The 13,031-nt window shown below is 35.6% G+C and overlaps 1 protein-coding gene across 1 annotated transcript in view; it reads right to left on the bottom strand.

The window, feature by feature from the left end:
- The window catches only part of PRKX (protein kinase cAMP-dependent X-linked catalytic subunit), a gene marked incomplete at its 3' end in the record, with an annotated part of 55,244 nt that overhangs the window by 16,881 nt on the left and 25,332 nt on the right, over positions 1–13,031 (bottom strand). The window contains exons 2-3 of the mRNA XM_082495034.1: positions 9,271–9,439; positions 3,968–4,231 (exon numbers count right to left, since the gene is read on the bottom strand). Coding sequence (XP_082351160.1) covers positions 3,968–4,231; positions 9,271–9,439 — 433 coding nt within the window. The remainder of the gene's footprint in view (positions 1–3,967; positions 4,232–9,270; positions 9,440–13,031) is intronic.

Here is a 13,031-nt window from a genome sequence, read left to right as displayed (position 1 = left end):
ATTTATGTTTACTCAATACACAAAAACTTGAAAGAAGCTCAAATGCTTTGTCAAACTGTATCTGTGCCATAAAATCATGACTTTTATTTCCTCCTTTGTTGGTCATGAAACAAACTCTTTAATATTTTGGAAAACGCATCAAATAAATTCTATAGAAAGATCAAATCGTCTTAAGTATTTTTTTATCATTACTATTTCATGACTGTTGCATATTCATCTGAAAATCCAGATCATTCTTTTGAAAAAAATTAAACAGCAGAAAAATAAGAACAGACTGTTTCCTTCAAACTGCTACAAAAAGTCCACTGCTCTGGGTTTTCAAGATAAAAGCTGAAATACAGGTAAGCAATATTGATAGTGTTGAACATGTAACTTTAAAACATGAAAATAAAACAAAGAATCTACTCACAAAGATAAGCTATAAAATATTATTTGCGGGACTTGTTAACAGTATTATTCGAAGAATTCAAGTCTTGATGGTTAATGTATTTTAGCGTTCTGCACCATTCAGCATCCACCTCTGTAGTTCAAGACATAGTTCTCACATACAAGCCAGAGATTACCAACAATGTCCTTTTTGGTATTCTCTTCTGGAAGTTTCTCCATAATTATATTCAATGGAGATTGCTTTGTTTCCAGCCCACAAAAGTTTGTTCTGCAAAACGTTCTTGCAGAATGTGACAAACAACACACTTTGCAAACAAGACATGCTGTGTCTTTTTGTTTTTTCTCTTTCAGTCCACTCTGCACAACAGTCATGAGGCACATCCAGCTTAATCAACAGTGCAGAAGTAACCCCAATATCTTTAAGGTAATTACTTCTCAAGTTTCTAGGAAGTTTTTTATAGTTTAAAACCATTTATTTCATTTTTAGCAATCTAAACTGAACAAACTAAAATTAACAGTGAATAACATTCCTTAAAAAAAAAAAAAAATCATGAAAGTCCTAATTTTACCTAAAACTTTCACAACATTGAGCAAAATCTGTGCAGAAAAAATATAGAATTCTATGAACTTTAGTTTTGTGCTTCTCTGAAGGAACACAGGAGTTAAAAAAAACAAACCAAAACAATACCCACCCCCAAAATAAAAAACAAAAAACACCCAAAACGAGGGAGAAAGATCAGAAGCACATTTAATGGATATGCTATACCCAAAAATGGTATACACTTTCCAGAAAAAGAAAGGCCTAAAAATGTAAAGGCTACAAAGTTCACAGCAAATCCCTTCTACATCCTTCAGGTAACAGTATTTTATAAACATGCCCTCCCCTTCTTTTTTTAAAGTAGTGGGACATCTATTTTATGTGAAAGTACCTACAAGAAACTGAAAAGGTTATTAAATCATCAGTTAAGCAACACCAAGGTGGAATAGAGAAGAAATATAGAGAAGAAATAAACAGCAGCTGAGACAAAGACACAATGTTTTGCAGAAAAATTTAGAATTTTTAAAAGCACACTGTTACCAAAAAGGGAGGAACAAGGATAAACAGAAGGACATATCAACAAGGAACAGAAGGAGACAAGAAAACCTCCTCTCTTTCCTCTCTCACTAGGAAAAAAAAAAAAATATTCAGAAAACGTACTAATAAGAAGGTAAATGTGCAAGCTGTTTCCCACAGTGGGAACATGAGCTTCAAGCCAGCCACTCTCTCTAAGAGCAACTTAATTGTAGATGGACATGGTGAACATTTCACCCTTTCACACATGGTAATGGGAAGAAAGGAAAATGTGTACAGAAAAATCTCAAGTAAGCAACTACATAATAATTCATGGGAAGTATTATGTATCAAGAATGTGTAATTGTATTGAAGGTGTCCTGCAGCCCATGTTTTATTTTACATATCATGTCTTCTCTAAGAATGCATTTGTTGGTCCTAAGTGGCAGGTTTCCTCACAGCTGTTTGAAAAACATATATACATTGTGTTTTATTTTCACAGTTCATATTGCTATATATATGTATACATATATACACATATTCACACACATATGCATAATGTTCATGTGTATAGATGTTTGCCATGCATAAAAATGACAAAACATTTCCTATACTTTTGATCAAATAGTCTATGAAACAAAATAACCTACTGGAGTGCATTAGTGGATAAATTACTGACAACTGCGTATTTTTACAGTGACACAAACAGCATTGTGAAAATGACTACAGCTAGTGGGGAGAATACTATGTAGTTCCAAAAAACTAAACGTGACTTGCACGAGGTAACTACCCGTGCTCTAACTGATGTAGTCTGTGATCCTTCCATCTTTATGTTCAATATATACAGGTACATTTATATGTAAATCAACTATGAATATAAAAGTACTATAGCATTCTGTGACTCAATTCAACACAAATCCATCAACTTCACATCACCTCCCAACACCATGGGATGCAAAAGAACATTTAAAAACAGTAGTTATAGCTTGTTTTGATGTCCGAAAACGTATCTGAACAAATTCACTCTTATAGATTTATCTTCCAGATTGAAAGATATACTATGATGTGAACTATCACCTTATTTAATGAAGGGTTACTTCTGTTGTGCCTTAAACCCACAGAAATCCAAATTAAGAATAACCACTAAGTGGCAGTATCTACATGTAAAAAGGAAGCAGTAAGAATTTGTATGAAAACGTCTCAAAGGGATCGTCCTACTTTCTGACAGGGAAGCAGCCTTACCTCTTCCTGCAAAAACGTCAGTTTGATTTAAAACCAAGATATTAACAAAAAAAGCCAATAGTTGTAGACTTATCTGCCTGCCCAGTGGAAACTTGAATTCATCAAACATGTTGAACCTGAAACACTATGGTTTTAGAACAGACTTTTAGACCTTAGGGGTGAATAGAACCAGCGTACTTATCCAGCGTACTTATCAGTTGCCTAGTGTTCCCCTGTGCTAAAGTAACCCAGCACTGTGAGCACGTAACCTATAGGGAAGCAACCTTTATAACCTCCATAACACTGTTTGATTTGTCTGATCTGACTTTTACTTCATAAGGGATCCATTAAGAGTAGCTCCCTCAGATCCACCTTCATTTCAAATTGATCTTGTAGAATTACCCTTCCACACCGAACTGTTGCAAAAGCAGCATCAACCATGTAAACAGAAGAGTGAAGAGAATGACCAACTTGCTTACTAGGCTGCCTCAACTAGAACAATCAGATATTGTCTCCCTCAAGAGATGGCCCACAGGCATAACACCAAACCTTGTCACGCTGCTTTTCTAATATGACGGGCTAGGTTTTTTTCCTCCCTTTTTTGAATCCCAATGAGAACTCTTGCTTCCTTTTAAGAACATATTATAATCTTGGAAGAGTAGTTCAAACGGAGAGAACAGAGAAATCGCTGGGAAAAAAACCTCTGCATTATCAAAAAGTTTAAATATGCTACTAAAATGGACATAAGGGTGACAGTATTGTAGAAGTTACAATTAAATAAATCACTTCTGCTGAAGCTGGCCTTATTGTTGCTATCTAGATTTTGCAGTTTCATTTCAGCAACAGGCTAGTGAAAAACAGCATCCAATTTTAAAATGTTATTCATTATTTCAAAAATCTCTCTAAAAGGAAAGCAGAAGGAAACAGCAGTTACAAGACATTTAGCAATTCAATGAGTATGGAGGATTAATGTCCCATTTAACACACTGATGTACATATTGAGATATTTGCTTGTATTACTTCACTGAACTCCCTTTTCACAAGATTGCTGCTGAAAACTTAAATACACAAAACTACTCATATAAAAATACTCTTCTACGGTAGCTTATCTGTGATATTGCTCCTAGTTACACCTAAGGTGTAATATTGGTTTCCATTTTAAGATGATCATTTCCTTCATATTAAGGGATTTAACACCTGTGAACCACATAAGAGTATTAGGTGAAATGCTAAGCTCTGAAATCAAACTTTTTTTCTTCCAACTGTTTAACATGCAAAATGTAATTACCGTAACAAAAACCTACTTACCTATCCACCAGTTTTTTAGCAAATCCAAAATCAGTAAGCTTGATATGTCCTTCTTTGTCTAGCAATATATTTTCAGGTTTTAAGTCTCTGTAAACTATTTCTTTGGAGTGCAGGTATTCTATTGCACAAATAATTTCCGTAGAGTAGAACAGTCCTGTGCTGTTGTTGAAACGCCCCATGTTGCGCAGGTAGCTAAAAAGTTCTCCTCCTGGCACGTATTCCATCAACATATATAAAAAACGTTCATCATGGTTGGTCCAAAATCTGTAATTAAAAAATATTATTTTATTGAATAAACAAAGTAACCTTCTGAGTTGCTTTAGAAGTAAATTTTTGTAAAATGACCTTATTGCCCCAACCGTGTACATAATTAATTTATGATTCTGCAAATATTAAAACCTCAAGAAACCAGTAGGATTATGTATCAGACACTCAAGTCTCTAACTTAACCTAAACAGATAGTTCAGGATGCGCACTGCACAGGCTACAAAAGAAAATCAAACTGGTAGACTCTGTTGCATTGTACAAAACAGGTCTCTGCCAAGCACCTAATAACTGACTTGGTATACTGCCAGTCTGCTAAGACCAGACAATTCTTATATGCCTTACCTTTTACTTAATCAAGTATTGCCAAAGTGATGGGGGGCGATCGGAATCTGCTTTTGTAAAGATGTTTATGACAATACGTTCAAAAACAGGACACCAGAGACTTCTTCCCCCCTCCTATCCCATCCTTCCCAGAAATATACAACCCCACTAAAGAATGAGATCACAATGCTCACTCTTCTATGGTGTTTTCAACAAAATCAATAGAAAGGCAAAAATGAGAGCAAAACAAGATTCATTTCTGTACCTCAGAATTAAACTAATGGTAAGTACCTTTCATTCCTCAAACTGTTGCCTTTAATTTAAGAATTATTACTGTGGTATATTCATTACTAGAGTGCAGTAAACAGCAGCTAAGGAAGAAATAAAATCATTCCACGCAGCTTTCAAATGCTTCGTTACAGAATACAGGAATCTTCTCTCCTACATTCCCCAAAACTAAGCTATTTTTCTTTCTACCCATATTAAACAACTCATACACCACACTCTCAAATGTAACTCAACAGTAAAGAAGCAAATAAGTATCTGGTAACATCGTGAAGAATATTCTACCATTTTAAAACAAACAGCTATCCCTATTACTGCGATAGTAAATAAAGAACACTGTATCCCTACCTACTTTATTGATGCAAGAATAGAAGTTACTTTATCTTCTAGTAACTGCTTCTGTAGTATCACAAGAATTGAAAGATCAAATATCTTTTTTTTTTTTTTTTTTTTCTCTTTTCCTTCATTAGCTGGTTCCTAATCAAGGCATCTCAGAGTCTAAAGAAAGATAAGCAGAGCAAACTGAGCTCCCAAACCCATGAGTGACTTTTGGTCAGTAAGATTTGGTCAGTAAGTGCCCCCTTGATACGGGCACTGAGGGCAACCAAGAAAATGAGACGGAGTATCAGAAATCAGCAACAGCTCCGCCATTCCTTCAAAGCGATGAAGAAAGCAGAGCCCAGACTTGCCTCTTGCTTTTGCGGCACTACTTCCCTATCACAGTAATCAACATCATTAATTGTCTATTGATGATGTGCATAATATCTTTATTGACTATGTAAAACCACTCTTGAGATGTATTTTAAAGGAGTTAGGCAAAGTTGCACCCACAATAAACAAAGAAAGAGGAACAGGAATGGGCAAAACGAAGCAAACTGCGTATTTAAAAAACCATCTACAAGGGAGAGGAAGGGCAAAATCTGACTAAGAACACAGAAGAAAAAATGGAAGACCCAGACCATTAAAACACAGTATTTTTACTGGAATGAATTTCTTCAAGAACTGACTATCCACTTGTCTATCCACAGAAAAACTGATATATTATTTGAAATATATGAAAAATAGCAAAATAAAGAACTGGAATATTTGCAATATAGATTGCTTTAAGAGGTATTTTAATACACAAAAGGAAAAGATCACATTAGCTGTGATTAGAATAATATGTATGGTGTCATAATTTTACAGTTCAGCTTCACAACATGAACTTTCGATGCCATTGTGAACACTTACAGACAAATAACCTTTTTTTTTTTTTAGTTTACAGGACTATAAGACATGGTTGATTTTTATTAATTCCTGTTCTCTTGAAAAAAATAATCAAAATTACAGCACAATATGAACTGCTGCACCACAGAGTTATGATACATGACTCAAACTTGTCAGTAAAGACTGCCTGGAGTCTCCAGTGACCAGTTGTTTCAGGAGCACCCAACAAACATTTCCAAAAAACAGTTTAAAAGATAAATAGATCAATAACTTCAGTATCTACAAAAAAAAAAAAATTATTCAGGAGCTATCTGCATGCACGAGAGGCATTTCATAAAAGTAACAGGAAAAGGATGAAAAACCACCTTATATAAAAGTCGTTATATAGATATATAGAGATTATAAAGATATAGAAAGGATGAACACCATAAATAAATTACATGCAGCGTTACTTTAAAATTCTCCATCACAAAGTGCTAAAAAAATTACAGTATTATGTTGCACTGACACTTGTTCCTTGTTTTGCAAACAGAAGAAGATACTATCCCTGGTCAATGTGGTGACACTAATTGAAAATATAAAAACCAGACCATGTAGATAATACAGTTCAAAGGCATTGAAGCAGAACTATATAGAAGTTTTTTCCCCCCTTTTTGCTGATCAATTATACTCAAAGAATTCATGGAAAAAAAACACGTAGTGAGCAGGGGAAGACGTGGCTGAAAAAAGCGGTTAGCCACACAAAAAGCTGAAGCAAGTTTTATTTGTCATACAGTTAGTGATAATCGTCCATGAATGCTTGTTTAACCTAAAGCACACAAATGTTAACACGACTTAAAATGTAACTACCTCATTTCAGCTAGGTTGCTTTGAGTCTCCTTTGCCAAGGGACAAAGGCAGCGCATGGACAATTATATGACCATAGCTGATGCAGCACCTCATTGAACACGTCAACAGAAAAGGCAGAGCGTTACAATACATGAAGAATATTTGCCTTGCACAGAAGTGAGCTTCCATTTGAACTGTGTCCTTCCTTTGGCAATTTTAAAAAATATGATATTTTGGAAATAACGCATGATTGAAATCCAAGAAAACTTATCAATTTGGATTTTTGATCACTTCTGTACGGACACAAACCCTCACATCCCTGTCTCTGACTTCTCACCCAAGTCTCTATTCTCACACTTCCTGCACTGTTTCACATACAGAGATGTATTAGGTTGGGTTGTTTTTTTTTTCCAGTTGGTTGGTTGGTTTTGGTAGGTTGTTTTTGTGTTGTTCTTTTTTTTTTAAAAAAAAAAAAAAAAAAAAAGAATGTATGCATGTACCTAGATATACATAGAAAACCCTGTTCCCCACGTTCCACCCAAATTTTAACCAGTCTAACCAGATGTACTCAGCCGCTCCATCTTGCTTTCCTGCACACATCTCAAAATCCATATACCCTAGAACTCATCTTACTGATACTATGCCATACACAGGACTTCTGAACATTGGCTGGAAACTAATAGCATCGTGATGCTGGAAAAAGCAACAGCACACCAGGGAAAAACTCTCCTCCTACAAGCCTCTTGCATCTTTCAGACGATTACCATGTTTTTGCCTCTTCCCTCTGATACTTTCTTAGCCCTAGGAGAAGGCTGCACTCCCTGCAGCTAGAATTAACTAAGACTAATTTTGTCTAATTTTATGTAAAACTGACCAGGGCAGGTAAATGTGAAATAAATTTTGGTCAATGGCCCTTTATCCATGCATGAGAAAATATAAATGGAAATTAACTAAACCTCTGGGTAATAGCAGAGTTATCCCATTCGTAAATATTGACTAAGATACACAAAAGGTGGTGTGGTGCTGCACACAGAAAAGTATGACGTCTTCTCTTCTTAATAAAGGGATCACTAGAATCATCACAATTCCACTAAAAAATGTATTCTTCACAAACTGTGTTCAAATCATGTTTCACAATAGATTCCGCCATGTATCACAGTATGCTAGGGATTGGAAGGGACCTCAAAAGATCATCTAGTCCAATCCCCCTGTTGGAGCAGGAACACCTAGATGAGGTTGCACAGGAAGGCGTCCAGGTGAGTTTTGAATGTCTCCAGAGAAGGAGACTCCACAACCTCCCTGGGCAGCCTGTTCCAGTGCTCTGTCACCCTCACTGAGAAGAAGTTTCTTCTCAAATTTGAGTGGAACCTCTTGTGTTCCAGCTTGAATCCATTACCCCTTGTCCTATCATTGGTTGCTACTGAGAGGAGCCTGGCTCCATCCTCATGACATTCCCCCTTTATATATTTATAAACGCTAATAAGATCACCCCTCAGTCTCCTCTTCTCCAAACTAAAGAGACCCAGCTCCCTCAGTCTTTCCTCATAAGGGAGATGCTCCACTCCCTTAATCATCTTAGTTGCCCTACGCTGGACTCTCTCCAGCAGCTCTCTGTCCTTCTTGAACTGAGGGGCCCAGAACTGGACACAATATTCCAGATGCGGTCTCACCAGGGCAGAGTAGAGGGGAAGGAGGACCTCTCTCGATCTGCTAACCACCCCCCTTCTAATACAGCCCAGGATGCCATTGGCCTTCTTGGCCACAAGGGCACAGTGCTGGCTCATGGTCATCCTGCTGTCCACCAGGACCCCCAGGTCCCTTTCCTCTACCTCCCAGGTCTCTTAGCCTCAAATATGGGAATAACGAAGTCCAAGAATTGCTGCAGTCATTTAAACTCGTTAAAAATAAAGTTTGCAAAAACAAAGTTCACAAAAGTTTTCAAAAAGCAGATACTTAAATCTAATTATACCTTTATCTAGATATCCACAGGAAATATATACATAAAAATACTGCTTTTTTGGCCTTTTTAACATCAATAACCATTCTAGAAATCATTTTGATAGGCCAATCCTAACATTTCTTCATTAGTATTTTCCCCTCACTTAAGAAAACTTCTCTTCTGCAGTATGAAAATAAGAGACAGAGTAGCGCTACAGTATAAAAGTTAAGCTTATAATAAATTATTGCTTAAATGTTTAATTTGCGCCTCTTGATTTTAAATCCTTGATTTTTCTATAATAAATATTTTAGTCTGAAGTCTATTTCAGTCTAGATTACATAATAGAAATTAAGTGTTTGGTGTTGGTTAAGTACATAAGAACTTGCAATTAGAGTCTGGAACACTTTAACTGCACTCTATATATGAGCTAAATTAATTAAAAAATACAACAACTTACAATCTGATCAAAAAGGGGTGGTTAACCTCTTTCAAGACTGATTTTTCATTGTGCACATGTTGCTCTTGCTTCAGTCGAATGACATCAGGAATGCTCATTACTTTCAGTGCAAAGTAACGTTTGGCCATTTTTTCCTTCACCAGATGAACGCGCCCAAAGGTACCTGTGCCTGAAAAGTTGAAGAATAAATGTCAACTTATTGTAAAAAAGAAAAAAGCAAAGATAATGTACTAAATTAAAACATACAGGAACTCAATTCCTGGTTTGTTTGGGTTTTCTTTCTCATCAATACATCAGTATTATTTTTTACCTGTTTTCACACAATCTTTTTCTTGGGATTTCTCAATTTTTAGTGATACTGATTTAATAAAAATAATGGTATTGTGATATTGCCACTCTTTGGATAGATACTGAAAGCATTTCTTGCAAAGAAGAGAAGTGGTCCTGAGAAAGGGTAAGGGAGATGTATTAAAAAAATAAGTATGCGAAGTTTAAGAGTCAAATGTAACCAATATAAATGAAACAAGCAAAACCCTTCTCAAGTGCTGAAGAAAGTCTGCAAAGCACTTAAATTTCAGAGATCAGTTTTAATTTAGATCAGGTGGGGAGCTGCAGGATAAACTCAAAAGTAGCATTCAGTTTATTATATCCACAGTATGTGGCAAAAAAAAAAAAAAAAAAAAAAAAATCACCACCAACCAAGATTGTAACGTTCAGTTGTAATGGATTTAATAATTCCTCAATACAAGAAAGTACTTAAGTTTCCATATATTATTTATTAAAACAAGGTAGCTAAAAATCAATCAGGGTTTAAAGTGTAGGAACTTGTAACACAAAGAGTACAGAATATACAAAAATTATAACAACAACAAAATATTCATCTACCAATGTTCAGTGACTGAGAACAGCTGTCTGCAATTATTCAGGTGAGGAGACGATTCCCTTAAATGTGCACAGAGAGGTGAGGTGATTCAGTAGGATAAGGGAGCGATGGGAAAAAAATACTTAAAAGTTGTTGACCCTTCTGAAAACAAACTAAAAAAGTCTGCTTAGAGCGCTGCATCATTATATTACATGGAAACATTAGACTTCAGGCACCCTTTTTTATAGTTAATGTGTTCTTTTTTCAATTCACTCTTAAAAATATAAAAGGAAAAGAAAAACCCATTGTCTTTTAAATAATGTATTATGCATTTCTCTGTTCAATACAGTAGTCATTATAGCTCCTTTTAAGTGCATTGCACTCAAGACAATTATACATAACTGAACTGAGTATTTGTTAGTTTGAAATGAAAGTTAAAGATAGCACATTTAGCCACACTGCTATTTGTACTGTAGCACAGTATTATACATTTGAAGACAAACACACATTTCAGCTCGTTGGGTGGTTGCTTATTGTTTTTTCGGTCATTAAACAACGCCATGTAGGTTCCATTAGAACAGCACACCAGATATTTTTAATCTTATTCTCTGACAGAAATATGTGCCACTATAAAGGATGCTTGGCACTCAAACCACAACTGCCTAATTTGTAAAAGGTCACTATCTTGTTAAGAAATGCCTTCCAAAAAAGTCAAAATCTTACGTTCATAATTATCCCCTTCTTTGCACATACTCTAGGAAGGCAGCCCATAGACCCGTTTCAGTATTATTAACTGGTATGTCAATTGATTTCAGATTGTGGTGACTGGTTATGATCAAACTATACTACAAGACAATTTTCTAAGACATGTAGTAGGTGCAGGGAGATCAGTATGTAGGTGAGAAGAAATAGACTTGAGAGAGAGGCGCAAGGGAGAGACCAAAAAATGAACGTCCATAACTGCATTACTTGGGGAGGGGAGAAAAAACAAAGGAGTTTTTGCCTCTAGTAGGTTCAAGAAACTTGAGATTATTTTTTTAAATAAATGTTTGTTTTCTGTATGTGTATTCTCACTTAAAACATTTACCTTTTATTTAACAGTTATTCTTTCCAGTCACTTGTAATACTGTTTAAGAGCATGGCATTTACTAAAAAACAAAACAAAATACCCATATTACAAACTAAAAACTAACAACTTCAGCAATCCAGTTTTATGGAACTTGCAGCTTCATTACCAATACAGATTTCAAAACCAGCTTTTGAGATAAAACTTCTCACTACACAAACCCACCAAGGATTACAGTTGTCCAAGTACGAAGATTCTATCAAAGCAATTTTACATTCCCACCTGTCCTGAGTTACAGTTCTTTAACCATGAAAACCGTAAGCAGGTCTCAGATAAAGCCTGCTGTTGTAGTGAAGTAAGCCACCAGGTTACTCTGGAAAATTTATCATGCAATTAAATCCTTTAACAATGCAGTCACATTACACACCTGTAAACAATCTCATTTGCTTGGGGCTGGGCTTCTGCAGTAAAAAAAAAAAAAAAAAACATACAAAAAAAGGTCCAAAAGCTTTCAAGCAGAGACATCTGTTTAAGCTACTTAAAATACTGATTATTTACATCTATATTGAATGCACAGACAAAAAAATTAACTTAGGTTATTTCAGAATTAGGAGCTGAAATTTAAGTTCTGAGTAAAACCACTGTAGTTGTATTGCACACTGAAACTAAAACTTATCTTAAACTTTTAAGACTTCCAAATGCGGACTCAGGGAAATTAACAGTATCAACCCCATAAGTAAATGCTGGTTTTATATGCATTTTGATACTTGAATGAACAAAGTGCTTCTATAGACATATTCAACAGGAAAGTCAGAAGTGAACACATACCTAGTTGTTCCTAGGTCTCTAGTGATCTCAAGTTTCATGATTTGTTCTACTTGTCCTATAATTTTTTATTTTAGAATGCTTTATTTTTTCCTGATGCTATTGGTGTAACTTTACAAATGGTGCTGCTCAGAAATCATAACAGTAGTAATAACAGCAACCACAAGTTCCATCCATTTTCAAAAAGAACTGTTGGGGACTTATTTAGCAATAGTTCTAACTTTGGAAACACGGGCTCTTTAAAAACGTCTCTGCCAGGAACAGCAAAGCCTGGCAGGCTATTCTGGAATAATGGCAAGTACCTACTCTAGAGAGCCGCTGGGAAAAACAGAAGACCACACAGACAGGCGAGAACATATAACCGCCCTAACCAGTTTTTTTGTTGAAATGATTGCAGGCAGTCTTTTTTTTTTTTTTTTCCTCAAATATCTTTAGCCCAATTTCAAGCAACTATGGAAATCAAGAAGACAATACAAACCAAGAAGCCATCTAACATTTTTTTCAGATGTCTCTTCTCATAACATAAATTTTCTGCCATTCAACCCTTCTCAAAAAATCCATTAGGCCTACATCAGTTGGTAGTGACAGTACCCAGATACACAACCACCACCCTTCCAGTACTTTTGACAAACAATATGCTCTCTTAAAGCCCTAAAGAAAAATAATAGTGAGATTCTGGAATTTGCTTACACCATTTAAGCTGTTCAGTCAAACTCCTCTCATTGCAAAGAAAAGCCTAGAGCAAACATAATGAGCACTGTATTTTTTCAATCAAGAAACAAAAGACCTCAACCCTATGGGGCCATTAACAAGGGGGAGCAGGGGAACTTGCTGAAACTTAAAAACAGTTGTATAAAGTATGCAAATGTGGTTTAACTTCTGCCTTTGCACACATACAAGACTAATTGTTGAGCTGGTTTGGGGGTTTTTTGGTTTTTTTTGTTTGTTTGTTTGTTTGTTTTTTATGCTTAGCTACTCTTCAGACAACCAGATAAAGTTTGCATACAA

This window comes from Vanellus vanellus (assembly GCF_965231255.1).
Source record: "Vanellus vanellus genome assembly, chromosome: 1".
NCBI classification, from domain to species: domain Eukaryota; kingdom Metazoa; phylum Chordata; class Aves; order Charadriiformes; family Charadriidae; genus Vanellus; species Vanellus vanellus.
This window is presented reverse-complemented; position numbering and strand designations above follow the sequence as displayed.